The sequence below is a fragment of the Camelina sativa genome, chromosome 11 (genome assembly GCF_000633955.1).
Source record: "Camelina sativa cultivar DH55 chromosome 11, Cs, whole genome shotgun sequence".
NCBI classification, from domain to species: domain Eukaryota; kingdom Viridiplantae; phylum Streptophyta; class Magnoliopsida; order Brassicales; family Brassicaceae; genus Camelina; species Camelina sativa.
The window spans coordinates 18,668,278-18,687,065 of NC_025695.1; the positions used below are offsets into that span (position 1 = coordinate 18,668,278).

General features: G+C 36.2%; 3 protein-coding genes across 9 annotated transcripts in view; all 3 read left to right on the forward strand.

The window, feature by feature from the left end:
* On the forward strand, positions 5,947-11,457 carry LOC104723774. Its single transcript, XM_010442178.2, has 9 exons — positions 5,947-5,994; positions 7,536-7,622; positions 7,735-7,824; positions 7,930-8,016; positions 8,109-8,207; positions 8,307-10,340; positions 10,424-10,570; positions 10,665-11,041; positions 11,119-11,457. Exons 1-9 carry the CDS (start codon positions 5,947-5,949, stop codon positions 11,324-11,326), a joined length of 3,177 nt encoding a protein of 1,058 aa, XP_010440480.1. The 3' UTR covers positions 11,327-11,457.
* LOC104723772 (putative E3 ubiquitin-protein ligase XBAT34) lies at positions 14,397-17,159 on the forward strand. 7 transcript variants are annotated; one of them, XM_010442174.2, is made up of 13 exons: positions 14,399-14,615; positions 14,738-14,852; positions 14,964-15,044; positions 15,143-15,231; positions 15,319-15,410; positions 15,501-15,582; positions 15,689-15,794; positions 15,873-15,947; positions 16,070-16,149; positions 16,235-16,534; positions 16,657-16,700; positions 16,810-16,885; positions 16,973-17,159. In XM_010442174.2, the coding sequence occupies exons 1-12, from the start codon at positions 14,508-14,510 to the stop codon at positions 16,856-16,858; spliced, it is 1,221 nt and encodes a 406-aa protein (XP_010440476.1). In that variant the 5' UTR covers positions 14,399-14,507; the 3' UTR covers positions 16,859-16,885; positions 16,973-17,159. The 7 variants fall into 7 exon arrangements, with proteins under 7 accessions (XP_010440475.1, XP_010440476.1, XP_019088648.1 ...); XM_019233103.1 differs by lacking the exon at positions 16,973-17,159 and having other exon boundaries at positions 16,810-16,966; XM_010442175.2 differs by lacking the exon at positions 16,657-16,700 and having other exon boundaries at positions 14,402-14,615; positions 16,973-17,141.
* LOC104723771 (vesicle-associated protein 2-1-like) overlaps positions 17,249-18,788 on the forward strand; it is a 7,260-nt gene continuing 5,720 nt past the window's right edge. The window contains exons 1-2 of the mRNA XM_019233106.1: positions 17,249-17,361; positions 18,090-18,203. Coding sequence (XP_019088651.1) covers positions 18,167-18,203 — 37 coding nt within the window. The 5' untranslated portion in view covers positions 17,249-17,361; positions 18,090-18,166. The remainder of the gene's footprint in view (positions 17,362-18,089; positions 18,204-18,788) is intronic.

Consider the following 18,788-nt stretch of genomic DNA (forward strand, 5'->3'; position numbering starts at 1 on the left):
ACGACCCTATAAAGCGAAGAAGCCTTAGGAATTGGATAAAGCTTCATAAACCTCTTTTTGGCGGTATAGTAGAAACTCGAGTTAAACCTGACAAAGCGCAGCGTATCATGTCTTCTGTGGCTTCAGGTTGGAATTATGCGGATAACTATGACTTCTCTGAACTTGGGAAGATCTGGGTCTTTTGGCACCCTACGGTGCAGGTAACAGTTTTGTCTAAGTCCCTCCAGATGCTGGTCTGCGAGGTGAAGTTACCTTCTGTCAGTATGGAGATAATTGTCTCCGTTGTGTATGCGTCTGCTTACTGTAGTGAAGAGAGGAAAGCTCTTTGGCAGGAAATTCAGGAACTCTCATCTTCTCCTATCATCAGCAACAAGCCTTGGGTAGTCATTGGTGACTTCAACCAAATTCTGCACGCTCATGAACACTCCCCGTCTTCGTCACTCCTGCCTTCTCGAGGTATGCGGGAATTCAAGTCCTGTCTGACCATTTCCAAGTTAGGTGATCTTCCATTCTATGGAAACACCTTCACTTGGACAAACAATCATGAAGTGGGGCTTGTTGCAAAGAAGCTGGACAGAATTCTCGTCAATGATGACTGGCTTCATTATTTTCCAACCTCCATGGGGATATTTGGGGAACCGGGTTTCTCAGATCATAGCCCGTGTTGTGTAGTTTTGGACCCTGCGAAGCCGAAGCTAAGAACCCCATTCAAATTTCAATCTTTCCTCAACCGCAACCCAGATTTTCCCCATCTAATCAGATTATGGTGGAGTGCTTTCAACTTCGACTGTTCCAAGATGCTGTGTCTTTCCAAGAAGCTAAAGGAACTCAAAAGCATCATAAAGGACTTTGCGAAGGATAACTATTCGGGTATTGAACAGAGAGTCAAGGAGGCCTATGAGGAACTACAAAATTGTCAGAGAGTTCTTTTAGCCTGCCCGACTGCACAGGCCCTCGAAAGGGAGAAAATTGCTCAAAAGAACTGGAGCACGTTATCTCAAGCTGAAGAATCCTATCTTAGACAAAAAGCCAGAATATGCTGGCTTGAAGAGGGGGATACAAATACGAAGTTTTTTTACAGAGTAATTTGTACCCGCCAAGCTCAAAATCAGATTCTCTACCTGATTGATGAGAATGACCAACTAGTGGACTCAAAACAAGGCATCCAGGAACTGGCTGTCAACTACTACCAAAATTTCTTTGGTTCCTAGTCCTCTGCTCATCCTCCTTCAGTTGAGACGATGGCTGCTCTCATTCCCCAACGATGCACCTCCTCTGCGTTACGGATTCTCTCTGCTCCTGTAACCCCATCAGATATCAAACAAGCGGTCTTCTCCCTCCCTAAAAACAAGGCTCCTGGACCCGATGGATATCCCGTAGACTTCTTTACTGCTCATTGGGACATCGTGGGTCCTGACCTCACTGCTGCAGTTCTCGAGTTCTTTCAGTCTGGAAGCTTACTCAAGCAATGGAACTCCACACTACTAACTCTCATCCCCAAGAGTACTAACGCCTCAAAAATGAGTGATTTTAGACCCATTGCTTGCTGCAACACCGTCTATAAGGTTGTGTCTAAGATCTTGGCTAACAGATTAAAGACTGTGATGCCTGAACTCATTGCAAACTCCTAGTCTGCCTTCATTTCGGGTCGCCTTCTAGTGGAAAACGTTCTTCTAGCAACCGAACTGGTCCAGGGTTTTAACCAGAAAAATATTTCAGAAAGAGGTATGCTTAAAGTCGATCTGAAGAAAGCATTTGATTCTGTCCATTGGGATTTCGTCATCAACGCTATGAAAGCCATGGAGTTCCCAGATCATTTCGTTAACCTGATAAGAGAATGCATCACAACTCCTTCCTTCTCAGTGGCCATTAACGGTGAATCATGTGGATATTTCAAGGGTGCTAAAGGGCTAAGACAGGGTGACTCAATCTCACCATATCTGTTCACGATAGTCATTGAGGTCTTCTCGCAGATGCTAAATAATAGTTATGATGCTAACCTCATCGGCCATCATCCTTCAGGTTTGAACCCTCAGATCACTCATTTGGCTTTCGCAGATGACATAATGATTTTCTTTGATGGAAAATACGGATCGCTGCAAAATATTACAAAGGTCCTTAAGGATTTCTCTGAGCTATCAGGACTCCACATGAACGTTGACAAGACAAAGCTGTACCTAGCAGGAGTGAACCAACCTGAAACCACTCGGATCTCTTCCATTGGATACAGGCTCGGTTCACTCCCCATCCGGTATCTTGGCTTACCTCTGATGCACAGTAAGCTCCGGACTGCAGAGTATAGCCCTTTGGTTGATGGGATAATAGCTCGCCTTTCATCTTGGTCTACCCGAGCTCTGTCGTATGCTGGAAGAAGGGAGCTAATAGCCACAGTTATTTATGGCACAGTTAATTTCTGGGCCTCTGCCTTCTTGCTCCCCAAAGGATGCTTGAATCGCATTGAGAGCCTTTGTGCTAATTTCTTATGGTCGGGGGATATTCATAAAAAATCAAGCGCGAAGGTTGCTTGGAGCACTCTCTGTTTACCTAAACAAGAAGGGGGACTTGGTTTTCGTCGCCTCTCCACTTGGAACAAGACCCTCTGTCTGAAGCTCCTTTGGCGTCTGCTTTCAGTCACAGACTCTCTCTGGGTGGATTGGATCAGAAACAATAAGATCAAGGATGATGTCTTCTGGCAAATTGACGAAAAGTTGCAGATTTCCTGGACTTGGAAAGCTCTGCTCCAGCTTCGGCCTCTAGCCATCAGATTTCTAAAGTGCGAATTGGGTAATGGTCAGCAGGCGAGTTTCTGGTATGATCATTGGACCCCATTTTGCCAGTTAATCCACTTCATGGGTCACACAGGTCCGGCTCAAACTGGCATACCTCTATCTGGGAGGGTGGCTCAGGCCTGCTCCACAGATGGATGGCGTTTACGTCCTGCCAGATCGCCTCAAGCTGAACTGCTCCACATACATCTAACCACGATTCACAACCCGGCTCTGAGCTCTGTTTGTGACACTTTTCTTTGGTGCACAGAAGGAGAATCCCATGACACATTTAGCACGAAACGTACCTGGGAAGTCCTACGGGAGAGATCATGCTCTCTTAGGTGGACGAACAATGTATGGTTCAAAGGCAATGTCCCAAGGCACGCTTTCATGATGTGGCTCACACATCTCAATCGCCTACCCACCCGAACCAGGCTAGCAAGCTGGGGAATGCAAGTGGATACTAACTGCTGTATCTGCGGAAACTACCCTGAAACACGAAATCATCTTNGATGGGATAATAGCTCGCCTTTCATCTTGGTCTACCCGAGCTCTGTCGTATGCTGGAAGAAGGGAGCTAATAGCCACAGTTATTTATGGCACAGTTATTTTTGGGCCTCTGCCTTCTTGCTCCCCAAAGGATGCTTGAATTGCATTGAGAGCCTTTCTGCTAATTTCTTATGGTCGGGGGATATTCATAAAAAATCAAGCGCGAAGGTTGCTTGGAGCACTCTCTGTTTACCTAAACAAGAAGGGGGACTTGGTTTTCGTCGCCTCTCCACTTGGAACAAGACCCTCTGTCTGAAGCTCCTTTGGCGTCTGCTTTCAGTCACGGACTCTCTATGGGTGGATTGGATCAGAAACAATAAGATCAAGGATGATGTCTTCTGGCAAATTGACGAAAAGTTGCAGATTTCCTGGACTTGGAAAGCTCTGCTCCAGCTTCGGCCTCTAGCCATCAGATTTCTAAAGTGCGAATTGGGTAATGGTCAGCAGGCGAGTTTCTGGTATGATCATTGGACCCCGTTTGGCCAGTTAATCCACTTCCTGGGTCACACAGGTCCGGCTCAAACTGGCATACCTCTATCTGGGAGGGTGGCTCAGGCCTGCTCCACAGATGGATGGCGTTTACGTCCTGCCAGATCGCCTCAAGCTGAACTGCTCCACATACATCTAACCACGATTCACAACCCGGCTCTGAGCTCTGTTTGTGACACTTTTCTTTGGTGCACAGAAGGAGAATCCCATGACACATTTAGCACGAAACGTACCTGGGAAGTCCTACGGGAGAGATCATGCTCTCTTAGGTGGACGAACAATGTATGGTTCAAAGGCAATGTCCCAAGGCACGCTTTCATGATGTGGCTCACACATCTCAATCGCCTACCCACCCGAACCAGGCTAGCAAGCTGGGGAATGCAAGTGGATACTAACTGCTGTATCTGCGGAAACTACCCTGAAACACGAAATCATCTTTTCCTCAACTGCGACTTCAGTGAAGAGATTTGGATGCAGACGACAAGAAGACTAGGGTACAACTCTTTTGTTTTCCACACCTGGGATGCTTTTGAATCTTGGCTTGATTCCCCTGATGAAATATCAACCCAAACACTTCGCCGGGTTGTGGCTCAAGCCCTCGTGTATGCTATCTGGATGGAGCGCAACAATCGACTTCACAACCACATCTCAACCCCACCGCATATCGGTCTTCAAGAAGCTTGACAGACAGGTTAGAGACACGATCCTAGGAAGGAGCCACAGAAAAAAGTTTAAAACTCTCATGAGCGATTGGTTACGATCCCTCTAGCGTCCTCTCTGAAGGAGTATCCTCTATAAGATAGAACCTGTTTTTTAACTTTTTTTGGCAAGTTCTATCTTCTTGTATCTTCCGTATTGTATCATGTACAATCAGTTTTCTCTAATGAAAATTCACAAATTTTCAAAAAAAAAAAATATATTTTTAAAGATGGTCATTGTATAGATAGACATACATGCAACTTCACATCAGAAAAAGTGTGTGAAGAAGGCAATGTCAAAGTTCATAAACGTAAAGGTTTTTGGAGTTGGCTACGTAGAAAATAACATTTGTTTATGTTTATTTGCCCCTTGTTCTACAGTAAATCCAATAATGAAAAACTTTGATTTTTTACTAGGAATTTTGTTTCAAATTAACTAGAATAAGGTGGTTCTTCATATTCTTCCTCCTCTGTTTCCTCATCTCCTTAAGTTGCTTTAGCCGTTCTTTAATGTTTCGATCTTGGGCTCTTTTGCGTTTATATATATTCCGAATAAGATCATGTTTATCTCTAACGAAGTCATCATTTGCAAATTCCCGTTGCTCAGAAAGAGTTAACTTTTTTAAAGCCGTATTGGTGAAGCAACTTGGTAATGAATAGAAATCGTCGAAACAGTCAATATATATCGTGGTGGTCAAAGCTAAAGAATCTTAATGAATCATCTCTCGAAAGTCGGAAGTGCAGGTGGATGGATTCCAAAAGATTAAACTCTTGCCACTCTCGCTCCAGAGTTGGTTGAATCAGACAAAGGATCATTCACCATCTCACATGTTTTATCAAACATACTACAACTTCTATATAGATTTTTATGGTTCTAACATTATTAATTTGTAGAGGTTTTACTGTTTAATATTTTCGATTGTATTAAATCTGTCAAAAAATTTAAACTAAACTGCTGCGCTCTGATCAGTATATATGCTTGTAAGAATATATACATTTTTCATGTGGAATTTGTATGCACAAAACACCAAAATGGATGCATAATATAATATGCTAAAAAAAATTACAAAACTTAATATGAATTATGCTGAGAGTGAAATGTGGAAAGGAATTTGCATGAGAGCTTCAAACACTCCTAAAATGGCGATCTTCCCATAGAAATTGTCCTTTTTTTTTTTTTTGACCATTCTCCTAATTTTAAGGATCATTATAGACTCTCAACCTAATTTTTTTTAATTGATTTCAGAAATTAATATTTTTAGTTATCATTATTGTGTGTTAAAATTCCAAGAAAAATAAAATTGAATGAGCATAGTAGTGGATAAAGTAGGAGAAGGAATTGAAGACGGATGCATCTATGAAGACAGGTGAATCAAACCACCTGATGCTTGTTGAGCTTATTCTTCTCTACGGCTTTCTTCTTTCGAGTTTTCTCAGATGGAATGGCAGATCCCTCTAGCTATGTCAATCACGAGCGTGACATCGACCAAGTTTGTTTTCTCCATCTTTATTTTTCTTTTATAAATCTTCTATTAATTTTGAATGATTTTATATCGTAAAATAGACACGAATCAAATTAAAATTCTCCTCTTAGAAAGATTTTTTTTTAGCTTAATCAACTCTCTCAAATCGCCTACCAGAACTTCAATGTTCTTTTTGAATTCATGTTTCTTTTTTTTTTTTCTAACATGATGTTATTACAGTAATACAAACTAAACCATTAGCCTACAACCAGCCATCAATGTTAAGTTTATGCATGTTGGTACTGAAATATCATTCATTTTTAAGTCACTTTTTCTCAAGATAACAAAATCTATATTATTATTTTTGAAGTACATTTTGTGTTATGTCCTTGAAGTTTTTGTTATTTAATTTATTTTATTTACAATATTAACCCCTAACTATTTTCCTAAACTAACAATTCATGGAAACTCATTTAATGGAACTATTTAAATCGACCTAATTTGATACATTTATTGTCATAAATAGCTTGACAACATCTATACATTTCGATTTTTCCAAAAACAACTCTACGCATTCAATTTTTAATCCTATAAAAATCTCCAAACCTATTTTAATAGATCTTTAGAGACTGTATGATCTCTTAAATTTAAATGACACAGCCGAGTTTGAGTAACAAATGATTACAATCTCAATAATTATTATAACGTTAATAAAGTTCATAAAAATGAGAACCCAACTTTAGAAACTCAATAATCGGGTATATTTAACTTTAGCATCAAGAAAAACATTTAATATAATATATACCGTGTTAAGAAACTGAATATTATTCTGCGATAATGTTATCAACTCAAATAGGAAAACACTAAAATCTCTCATTTATTGCTACGGATCGTAAACTCTTTGCTCATCAAGCATTTTCCATGTATAAATACCAACTTCACAAACGAAACACAACACACAACCAAAACCACCAATATGACGGTTTTGAAACACGGATTAAACCACTAATATGACAGTTTGTTGTTATATAGCGGGACATGTTATTAAAATGACAGTTTGAATTAATATTAATATAAATATAAAATATTATTAATTCGGTTTTGAAATCCGGGTTAAATCTTCCTTTAATTATTTGGTCAATACCACTAATATAAGAATATTAGACATATTAAATCAGGGTAATTTAACTAAAATTTTGTAAAACAATTAAATCATTGGTAAAATTGTGACTTAATCCGACAATAGCTTATAAATTACATATTTATGTATTTATTTTCCCTATTATTGTTCTAATAATTGACAATCCAAACAAAATTATTATAATTAAACAAAACAAACTAAATATAAAAAATATAAAAAATAAAATGTTATTCTTTTTAAAAAAATTGTCCCGCGGTATACCGCGGGTTAAAATCTAGTTAAAGGAAAAAAAGGATTACAAAACTACAGAGTTTGTGATTTGGGTAACAAAGAACATGGATAAAACTCTATTTTAGGGAAATTTCTTGTTTTGAATTTTAGATGCAAAAGCTTCATATGTCCATTTATATACATTAATTTCTTGTAGGCACTCATTGCTTTGAAAAAAGGAAGTCAATTACTCAAGTATAGCCGCAAAGGAAGGCCAAAGTTTCGCTCATTCAGGCTTGCGCCGGTAGAAATCTACTCCCCTTCTTTCGCATATATAAGTGTATTCGACAATATGACATTCTTATGCTCTACTCGAAAAAACAAAAACATTTTGACTTGTCATCGCGCATCAACAGGATGAATCAACATTGTTTTGGCTCTCACACGGAGAAGAAAAAGGTTTGAAGTTATCTACAGTTTCACGAATTCTCCCTGGACAAAGAACTGTGAGCATAGCCAAATATTTACGTAGTTGACTCTCTTATTTAATAAAAACTTGTTTTCATAATGGAACTCACAATTTGTTTTGTTTGATTTTTATACATTTTTAGGCTGTTTTTCGGAGATATCTACGCCCAGAAAAGGATTACTTGTCATTTTCTCTCATATATCACAACGGAGATAGATCTCTTGATCTGGTTAGTTAACAGTATAACATACTGTAAAAATATTCATGATTATTTCTAATACTCTTGAATTTATCTTATGTGTTCATGTTTACACTTCACAGATTTGCAAAGACAAAGCTGAAACAGAGGTTTGGTTTGCAGGACTTAAGTCTTTAATAAGACAAAACCGTAATAAGCACGCTAGAAGTGAGATCCCTGAGGTACGTATATATCTCTGTGTGTGACTTTGTTTTTGTATATTATATGTATCCATAATTTGCTATCCTATAATATTTGTAACTAATGTAACTCATTTTCAGATACATGACAGTGATTGTTTCTCCACTGGTCGTCCTTCTACTGCATCATCAGATTTTACCCCAAACAATACTCGACGAGGAAGAACATCCATTGATTTAGGAATCCAGAATTCTCCAACAAAGTTAGGTAGCTCAGATGTGGGATATGAACGTGGAAACATGCTAAGACCAAGTACTGATGGTTTTCGAATTAGTGTCTCAAGCGCACCAAGTTGTTCAAGTGGAACGTCTGGTCCTGATGACATAGAATCCTTAGGAGATGTTTATGTTTGGGGAGAAGTTTGGAGCGACGAGATATTACATGATGGGATTGTAAACTCTACGAGAACCGTAAAAACAGATGTACTGATTCCAAGACCCTTGGAATCAAACGTTGTTCTTGATGTTCATCAGATAGCTTGCGGCGTAAGACACATCGCTCTTGTGACAAGACAAGGTGAAGTATTTACATGGGGAGAAGAAGCTGGAGGAAGGCTTGGACATGGTATTCAAGTTGATGTTAGTCGTCCAAAACTTGTAGAGTTTCTTGCTCTTACCAACATAGATTTTGTTGCTTGTGGAGAATATCACACTTGTGCTGTGTCCACCGCTGGAGACTTTTTTAGTTGGGGAGATGGTATCCACAACGTAGGGCTGTTGGGACATGGTAGTGATCTTAGTCACTGGATACCGAAAAGAGTCTCTGGTCCTGTGGAAGGGCTTCAAGTCTTATCTGTCGCGTGTGGCACATGGCATTCTGCGCTTGCGACTGCTAATGGAAAACTATTCACTTTTGGTGATGGAGCTTTTGGTGTTCTTGGACATGGAGATAGAGAGAGTGTTTCGTACCCTAAAGAAGTGAAAATTTTGGGCGGCCTTAAAACCTTGAAAGTAGCTTGTGGCGTGTGGCATACGGTAGCTATAGTTGAAGTTATGAGTCAGACTGGTACAAGTATGCCATCTAAAAAGTTATTTACTTGGGGTGATGGTGATAAAAACAGGTTAGGACATGGAAACAAAGACACTTATTTGTTTCCCACTTGTGTCTCTTCACTAATTGACTACAACTTCCACCAGATAGCTTGTGGTCATACATTGACAGTTGCACTCACAACTTCAGGACATGTTTTCACTATGGGAGGGACTTCACATGGTCAGCTCGGTAGCTCAATTTCCGATGGTAAATTGCCTTGTTTGGTTCAAGATCGACTGGTTGGTGAATTCGTTGAAGAAATCTCTTGTGGGGATCATCATGTTGCTGTGTTGACATCTAGAAGTGAAGTCTTCACTTGGGGAAAAGGTTCAAATGGAAGACTAGGACATGGAGACAAGGAAGATCGAAAAACGCCGACATTAGTTGAAGCTTTAAAAGAGAGGCATGTGAAGAGTATAGAATGTGGCTCTAACTTTACATCAAGCATTTGCATCCATAAGTGGGTCTCAGGTGCTGATCAGTCAGTTTGCTCTGGTTGTCGTCAAGCATTTGGATTTACGAGAAAAAGACATAATTGTTATAACTGTGGTTTAGTCCATTGTCATGCATGTAGCTCAAAGAAAGCTTTGAAAGCAGCATTAGCTCCAACTCCAGGGAAGCCACATCGAGTATGTGATGCTTGCTACGCAAAACTTAAATCTGGAGAATCTAGTTATAACTCTAATGTTTCTAATAGAAATTCCACAACTCCTACGCGGTCACTAGATGGGTCGGTAAGACCAGACAGAGATATAAGAGCATCAAGGATTTTATTGTGCCCCAAAACAGAACCAGTCAAGTATTCTGAGGTTAGGTCATCAAGATCTGAATCTTCTATTGTCAGAGCCTCACAAGTCCCATCTCTCCAGCAACTTAGAGATGTTGCATTCCCGAGCTCGCTTAGCGCAATTCAAAATGCCTTTAAACCCGTTGCCTCAACTTCGACGACACCTTCCTCAAGTACAAGATCATCAAGAAGATCGAGCCCTCCACGCAGTTCTGGATTTTCCAGGGGGATGATTGATACTTTGAAGAAATCAAACGGTGTTATAAACAAAGAAATGACAAAACTGCAGACCCAGGTTTGTAATATTATTTCGAACTTCTCATGTTTATGAAACATTAAAGTACTGGATCTAACACATTGATTGATATACACTTTCAGATTAAAAATTTGAAAGAGAAATGTGATAGTCAAGGTACAGAGATCCAAAGACTAAAGAGAACAGCAAGAGAAGCTTCTGAATTAGCTGTAAAGCATTCTTCAAAGCATAAGGCAGCAACAGAGGTCATGAAATCTGTGGCTGAACATGTAAGCTCCTTACAAAACATTCTTAAAAATATTGTTTACTTGAACACCAAGCAAAGAGACTTTACGAAATTAATCACTGTTTTATTAATTACAGTTGAGAGAGTTAAAAGAGAAACTACCTCCTGAAGTATCTAGATGTGAAGCTTTTGAATCCATGAACTCTCAAGCCGAAGCCTATCTAAATGCGAGCGAAGCATCTGAATCATCTACACCTAGAACATCCTTGGGAATTGGTCAACAAGACCCAACCCCTTCTGCAAACACACGAAATCAAAACATAGAAGAACAAGCATCATCCAGTGGAGGTAGCATGAGGTCTCAAGAACCCTCAAACATAGCAGAGTCATCAGAAGCTTCATCGCCGTCTAAAGCAGGAGGCAAAGAACTTATTGAACAATATGAACCTGGTGTTTATGTGACTTATGTATTACACAAAAACGGAGGAAAGATCTTCAGAAGAGTTAGATTCAGGTACTTTAAACTACTTCATCAAATCGTACGTCTCCTCCTCTCTATCTAGGTTTGTGTAATATTGGGTTTCTTTGCAGTAAAAGGAGATTTGATGAGCATCAAGCAGAAGAATGGTGGAATAGCAAAAAAGATAAGTTGCTTAAGAGGTATAGTAATCAGGCTTCAACATCAAGTCAAGCGGCTTCTGAGTCAGTTCCTACACCAACTCAACCTCAACCACCAGCTTCTCCTACACAACCAAATTCTAATCAAGCAGAGGATTCAAAAGCAGTTCTTGAAAGCTAGCCATCATGTTTGTATAATAGCAGTTAATTTGGCCATATAGATTGGGCAACAAGGCATTATTGGAATGTCATTAATGTAGATCCGAGTCATCCAAAATATACACATATACAAAGACATCGTTTTCTTTTTCACATGCGGTACATCGCGGGACTAAATTATAAATTATTGTATTTTAAATAATAATTTTTAATTTATTTAGTTTTCAAATTCTCAATTAAATAACTTTTATCTAATTAATTTACAATTTTGTTTAGAATGTTTTTTCTTCTTCTTACCTAATTACATTAAATTTATTATTAGATAAAATATAAAATTTTAAAACACTTAGTTTTGTTTTCTATAATTAAACAGAGATTTATACATATATGGTATGTTAGTGTATATTTTTATGTGTATACATTATTTTTTCTGGAATATTAAGAATGTGTTGTAGTATGTGTAATATTTTGTAGTTCATATATTAAATAATTTATAAGTTAATTTTCCAAACTATGACTACAAATCTATAGTATATGAAATAAACGATTAGTTCTAGTGTTGGTTCTATAGTCTAAACCCGTCATGCTAGGCGGATCACGCAATATGTTCAAAGATTTTTAATCCGCAAAAACTTATCACATGAAATCTGTGGAAGTAAAATATAGTATGTGAGGCTAAAAGTCACTTTTTATCGAATCAGTTTTTTTAAATTTTAAAGAACAATAGCTTTTCACTCACTTTCTTATAAAATAAGGAAATAAAATCTGTATACATTTATAATTATATTTGTCACCTTTTAAAACACTTAGTTTCTATAAAAAATTAAATATAAATAGAGTTAATTTGTTTATTAAATTAATTATTTCATGTTAATGGCATGTCTATAAATAAATGTCAACTTCAGGATTTATTTTATAAATGTAGAAATGACTCCGAACCAAAGTATATATACATACATTTAAAAAAATCAACGTTTTGATTCACAATTTTTCTTAGTTGCGAAACAAATCTTGATTTATAGTTGTCTTTTTCTCAATGGTTTAACCGAAGATAGACATTAGTTTTACCAAAGTCCTAAATAGTTTAAAACAACAATTATTTGAACGGCAAGCTTATTATATGGAGTATCTCCCTCTGAAAAAATATTCTCCCTTTGAAAAAAAAATTTTTTTTTTTGTCAACCTAACATTGTTCAAAATAAATTTTTTTGATTGGTTGTCCAAACTGGAGAAAAGTTATTTACAAAGATAGTTTTCGACACTAGCGATCTAAAAGAACGAGCTAAACAATCAACCTTCACATTGGACATTCGAGGGATCTTGGAGATAGTGAAAGGAGGTAACGAGATGCTAAGAGCCTGTAATTCATCAAGGAGCGTAGATAATTAGATAATTATTTGATTTTCGTTTTGACAATAAAAATAATTAGAAGAAAAATATTTTTTTAAATAATTTTAAAAACATATATACACAAAAAAGTTATGTATCTTAAAATGTAAAAAAAAAATTATAAGAAGAAGATTGTAAATTCAAACGATTTTCAAAAACTGGAAAAAAATCAATCTAATACGTGTATACTATATAGTATATGAAAAAGGATGTTAAATTATACAATCAATTAATTATTTTCAAATTAGTGGATGTTTTTTTGCATAAAAATATATATTTATTGACTGATGTTTTGTTTTGTCTGTTAAAACTTAAAAGGACCATTGACCCCAGATTAGACTGAAAGCAGCCACCTATTGGTGGGTCTGGGAAAGCCATACAGAGGGACATGAATGAGATGCTGCTCTAGAGAAGGAAGGGTTGCCATGCTAATGAACTCATAGTGCAAAATAATATTTGTTTTGCTTTATTTGAGTTGCTTGATATTTAATTATGTTACGCATAATTTACATTTAACTCTTTTTATGATCTCTAGTGACTAAAATATAATTAAATGATAAATCGGTTTAGAATATATTGGTTTAACCATGTTTATCAATTATTGAAAGGGTATTTCTCAAAAGTTATCTATCTTCTACTTAGTGTTGGGTTACCTCTCCATAATTGTTTTTAATTATATTCATTTTTTTATCTAAAACAATTATGTATGTTTTACATTTATATCTTTTTAACTCTATTTTCTTCTTTTTAAATAATTTAAAATTTATTGTTAGTCTATAATTTTAAATTAATGAATCATCTTCAGTTTGACTTTTTGTAAGTTTAAATTATTTAGAGATTTTTTAAATATTTTTCTCTTCTTCTCCTTATTGCCATATAAGACCATCTCTATTGGTAATTTTTTGGTGAATGTCTAATTATATTTTTATAATTAGTTTTAATATTATTTAACTAAATGTGCCTTTAGAGTGTCCAAAAGTGAACAAAAATGTCTATACGTAGACATTTAAGACAGTATTTTGATAGATTTAAGACACTAACAATTAAATAAAATTAGAACTAATTATAAAAAAATTTAGACACCTATCAAATATAACTTATGGAGATGCTCTAACTGGTCTAGTCCTAACTCCTAATCCTAATGAAAGATACATAAATAAACTAAGATCACCTCTATTGATAATGTAATGGCGGGGTTGGATGTCTTAAAAAATAAATAATAATAATAATAGTAAATTAAGAGTTTAGACACTCATTCTCTTTGTAAATGTATGATGTATTCCTAAAGATTCGACCAAAAGAAAAATGTATTCCTATAGATATTAGGATCTCCTCTTTTAAACACTTAAATTACACTAATAATAAAATTATTTATAAAAAACGTTTGAGACATTTAGTTTTTAATAATTAATCTTTGATGATATGAACACATTGAAATTAAAAATAATACTCTATGATTTTCTTGAGTCAACTCCAAAGTCCTAAACCTTTTGTTTTTTTATTAACCGGGTCAATTCCCCACTTTCTCCGACACTTCATTTCTTGAACAAGTCTCTCCAATTTGTTTGTTGTCTTATTGAAGCAATTATGTATATTATTCCTGGATGTTGCCGTGTGTTTTCTTGGTCGTTTCTTTGAATTTTTTTATTCGTTTCTCAGTTTCATGTAGTAACACTCAATGCAATAACTTTCTTCCTCTATATATATACAACAACTTTTAAGTTGTTTCACTAAACCAATACAATAACTTTTCCTCTTCTACATACAAGAACAAGATCTTTATTTCCCTCTTCTTCTAAGTTCAACTCATTTTAATGGGGCAACAACAATCACAGTGCAAGGAAGAGCTTCTGTTTCAGCAAGTGGGTTACAACGACGTCGAAGCTATCAAATCCCTTCGCCGTGAAGGTGCAGGACTCGAGGTCTTTCATTTCTTCCTCTCTACTCTATCTTTTTTTTTCTTGGGTGTGTTTAAATTCTCTAGAAATGATCCTCTTAGTGTTGTTGTTTTCTGAATTTTCTTCACTTTTGGTTTTGGATGCAGTGGGTGGATAAGTTAGGGAGAACACCATTAATCTCAGCTTGTATGAATGAAGATCTATATGATGTAGCTAAAACTCTGCTTCAGTTGGGTTCTAATGTCAATGCTTATCGATCTGGTATCGTCTTTATTATCAATAATCTTATTTCTCATTTGCCTCTTTCTTGTTTTTTTGCAATGTTTGTGCTTGTATATGAATGTGGACATTTTTTTTTTTTTTTGGTATCAGGTAGCAATAGTGGGACTCCTCTGCATCATGCTGCAAAAAGAGGTCTCGTAAACACTGTTAAGTTACTTCTGTCTAACGGTGGTAAGTTTTGGCATTGATACCAATTTGAAGATTGAAATTGTATATCTATGATACTGTTTAATTCACTTATACTTGCATATCTGTTTTTTGTTTGGCAGCAAACCCACTGGTTTTGGATGATAATATTCAGACAGCTCTTGAGGTTGCTAGAGCTAAAGGTCATAGCAGTGTTGTACGTGCCATCGAGGTATGCTTGTAACGCTTATTTGACATTTTATGCAACATCAAATTGAGTGTCATGAGGTATATAACTTTTAAACTGTTGTTTCTGTAGAATCACACCTGCTTGTTCTCTGGTTGGATGCGTGAATTTTATGGCCCAAGCTTTCTTGAATTCTTTGCTCCTGACTTTTTTTCAAGAAGAGTGTGAGTATCCTACTTAACTACATCATTTCTTTCTTATGTTTCTTGTTGTTGAACATGAATATGAATATGAATATACATATTTTTTTGCAGATGGGTGGTTGTCGTACCAACTGGTTCACGAAACCTTGCAAAGCCTTTCAAGTTAGAGTTGGCTGTGTATGATAGTCTAAAGGTACTACAAATTCATCATTCCTCTTGAAGGTTCTTTTCAATATTTGTCGTATCATTGTTTCAAGTTTTGAGACTTTTATACTTATGAAACTCTGTTTACAATTTAGGATGCACAACCAAGGATGGAGATGCCTTTGTGGAAAGCCAATTTGGATGAACCAAAACCATCATCACAGTCTGATGATTCAGTGATGATTGTTAAAAACTCCACAAGTAATTTCCTGACACTTTCCATTTTTAAAAGGAATCTGTTTTGTTCCTTTGTTGATTGAACTTTGTTATCATGGATAGATCTAAGTGGCAAAATTCAGAGACTAGAAGGCGCATTCGTTTCTCAGGCGCGGCGTTGGGCTCGAGTCCATAGGCGTAAGTGTACACAATTTTGTACTACTATTTTTTTTCTGTAAGATTCAACAACCATAATAAACTGTTCTAAATCGTCTAATACTGTATTAAAACGATGAGGTTCCTTTGTTTTTTTCTTTCAGAAATGCGTCTGGCAGCTGAGACCAAAGGCGACAAGAAACAGCTGAAGTGGTTTTGTGAGGCATGTAAAGGAACTCCACAGGTATATGCCCTGAGATATTTGCTATTTGTGTGCTCTCTGAATCATATAACTTTTAATACTAATCTTTAAAATTGGATTAATACAGCCAATGAATCCACCAATGTTTCTGCAAACATTTCAAACAACCTCTGAGTCTGCTCCACCTCAGTCTGCAATGAATGAGATGCCAGTGCTCAATCACCCTGCTTTCATCTCCCAAGACTATTTGACTCCTTCAGCAAACAGTGAGGGTATTAAAGAAGATGGATTGTGTGTGATTTGTGTGGATGCATCATCTGAAGCAGCGTGTGTGCCGTGTGGACATGTTGCTGGATGCGTTTCTTGCTTGAAAGAGATTAAAAACAAGAAAATGGGATGTCCCGTTTGCCGTGCCAAAATTGATCAGGTCATTAAGCTGTACCATGTTTGAACAAAAAGGGCAATCATGTATCTCTCATCGATCGGCTTAAAGATATTGAAACTATCTCTTTTTTTTTTTTTTTGGTGTGATCCTCATTTTTTTAAAAGTTTGCAATGGAGTCAAAGAAGTCGGAATATAGTGGACACGAAAAGTTTAGTTTTTTATGTTTGCTTCTATCTGTGTTAACAAAGTTTGGTCAGATTTTTATTTTCTTACAACTTACAAGCTAAATAATGTGTTTTCTTATTCCAAATTTGTAGGGAAATAGAAAGAAAATTCTTATTTAGAATAATTCGTACACAAGTGTAGATGGCATTTAGAAGAATCTAACATCAGGTTTCGAACATGGATCATTTAGGTTAAAGAGATAGGACCACTACATTTATCTTCATCTATCATACTGTGTAATAATTTCTAAATTAGGTTGCATTTCAAGTGAGACATTAAAATAGAAATCGGTTAAGCGGATTCTCTTGCTCTTTAAGAGAGTTTTCAAATTAAAAACCTTGAGGGAGAGAGATTACCTGGAGATGAATGAATGGTGTTCCGATTCATCGGAAAAGATGACAGTCCGGAGAAGACGACGAGGACAAGTCGGTAGAGAAGAAAGAACGTGTGGAGTGTGGTTGCTTTTGCAGGAGGTTGTCGTCGGAGAACGTGCGGCAGTGGTCGAAAGAGATGATGTCGCTGGTTGTGTGATATAATATATTTGCCAAAAGGTGGAGTTTGTTGTTGGGTTTGGCATTGGGCTTTATAGAGCCAAAACGACAATTGACATTGAGTTCTACAGCCCAGGTTCACACTTGCACAGAGTGAGTGTTATATTTTTAGAGAAAGTTTTCTTCTTTATTTGTTGATCTTTTTTAGTCTGTTTTAGGTCTGGTCATAAAAATCATACCTGAATACCCAACTCGGAACCCGACCCGAAAAACTGGGTTTAGGTTGGGTACGGATTTGCCTATAAAACCCTATTGGGTTCTATTTTCTAATACATGTGGGTTTGAGTTAGGGTCGAATAATACTCTGTACCCGTTTGGATACCCATTAAACCCGAACATATAAACATATTTATAATATTTATCATTAATATAATGCAATTATCCCAAAATTATGATTATAATTTTGAATATTTCATTTAGTTTTATACCTAAATATAAAAAATAATCAAAATATCTAAAATATTTTGTTATGTAAGTCAAAATTTAACTAAATTTATTTAAATTTAATTATATTTTTTCGGGTACCCGGTAGTTCGCATACTAATCGGGTTCTAAAATTTGTAACCCAAACCGACTCGAACCCGATAGTACCCAAACCGAACCGAACTCATATATCTAAAAATACCCCATTTTTTCTAAACCCGTTTACCCGAACCCGAACGGGTTACCCGAATGCCCAGCCCTAGTTTGTTTAACAAGATAACATCACAAAAATTAGTGGTTAGTAGGCATGACCAAAAAACTAAACAAAAACTAAAAAGTTAGATAAAATCGGAATTGGTTTTGATAATTAGAGGGCTTTGATTTTGATGTGTTTATAGGTTCTTCAAATGGAGAGATTTGACTGTGGAACTTTTTCTCGTCGTAGCCTAAACTCACAAGCAAAACAAAACAAAAGATGACGAGTGTTGGCAATAATAAACTCAAATTTCTCGGTAAGATGTTCTCATGCATGATGATCTCAGCTGCTAAACTAAGGGGAAATCTATATCTAATTTCACACTTTGTGAAAATGTAAAAAAAACAAAAAAGAGAGAGAGAAAAAGGCTTCTCTTTAATATTTGCCATTTTTTGTGTTAAAAAAAGTTCTAGGCGACCGCTTAGGCACTAGGCGCTCAGCAGACGCTTACATTAATTTAATTTTAATATATATATTTTTGATTTTTAACTACATATATTTAAATTATTAAGTTTTATATCTGTATACGTAATTATAAATGTTTATATGTTGTTGATATAACTTAAATAAATGTATTTTTCTTTCTTTTGTTTATAATTTATAATTTTTTTAATTTTTCTAACATATATTTGAACCTAATTATATATATATATATATAATGTTTTATGTTGTAAACGCCTAAACCGCCTTAAAACCTGTCTTGGTCCCGATTAGGAGTTCTAGGCGTTGGGTCACCGCCCAAATACCGCCTAGCTTTTTCTTGAACACTGGAATTGCGAAATTGTGAAATAATTCATTGCATTCCTTTTGTTTTACACCAAAAAAAAAAAAAAAAAAAAAA

Coding starts and splice junctions, on each gene's coding strand:
- LOC104723772 (XM_010442173.2), top strand. CDS start 14,508: ATGGGGCAACAACAATCACAGTGCAAGGAAGAGCTTCTGTTTCAGCAA. Junction 15,411..15,500: donor GACTTTTTTTCAAGAAGAGT/GTGAGTATCCTA, acceptor ATTTTTTTGCAG/ATGGGTGGTTGTCGTACCAA. Junction 16,150..16,234: donor CATGTAAAGGAACTCCACAG/GTATATGCCCTG, acceptor GGATTAATACAG/CCAATGAATCCACCAATGTT.
- LOC104723774 (XM_010442178.2), top strand. CDS start 5,947: ATGGCAGATCCCTCTAGCTATGTCAATCACGAGCGTGACATCGACCAA. Junction 7,623..7,734: donor GCTCATTCAGGCTTGCGCCG/GTAGAAATCTAC, acceptor GCGCATCAACAG/GATGAATCAACATTGTTTTG. Junction 10,341..10,423: donor TGACAAAACTGCAGACCCAG/GTTTGTAATATT, acceptor ATACACTTTCAG/ATTAAAAATTTGAAAGAGAA.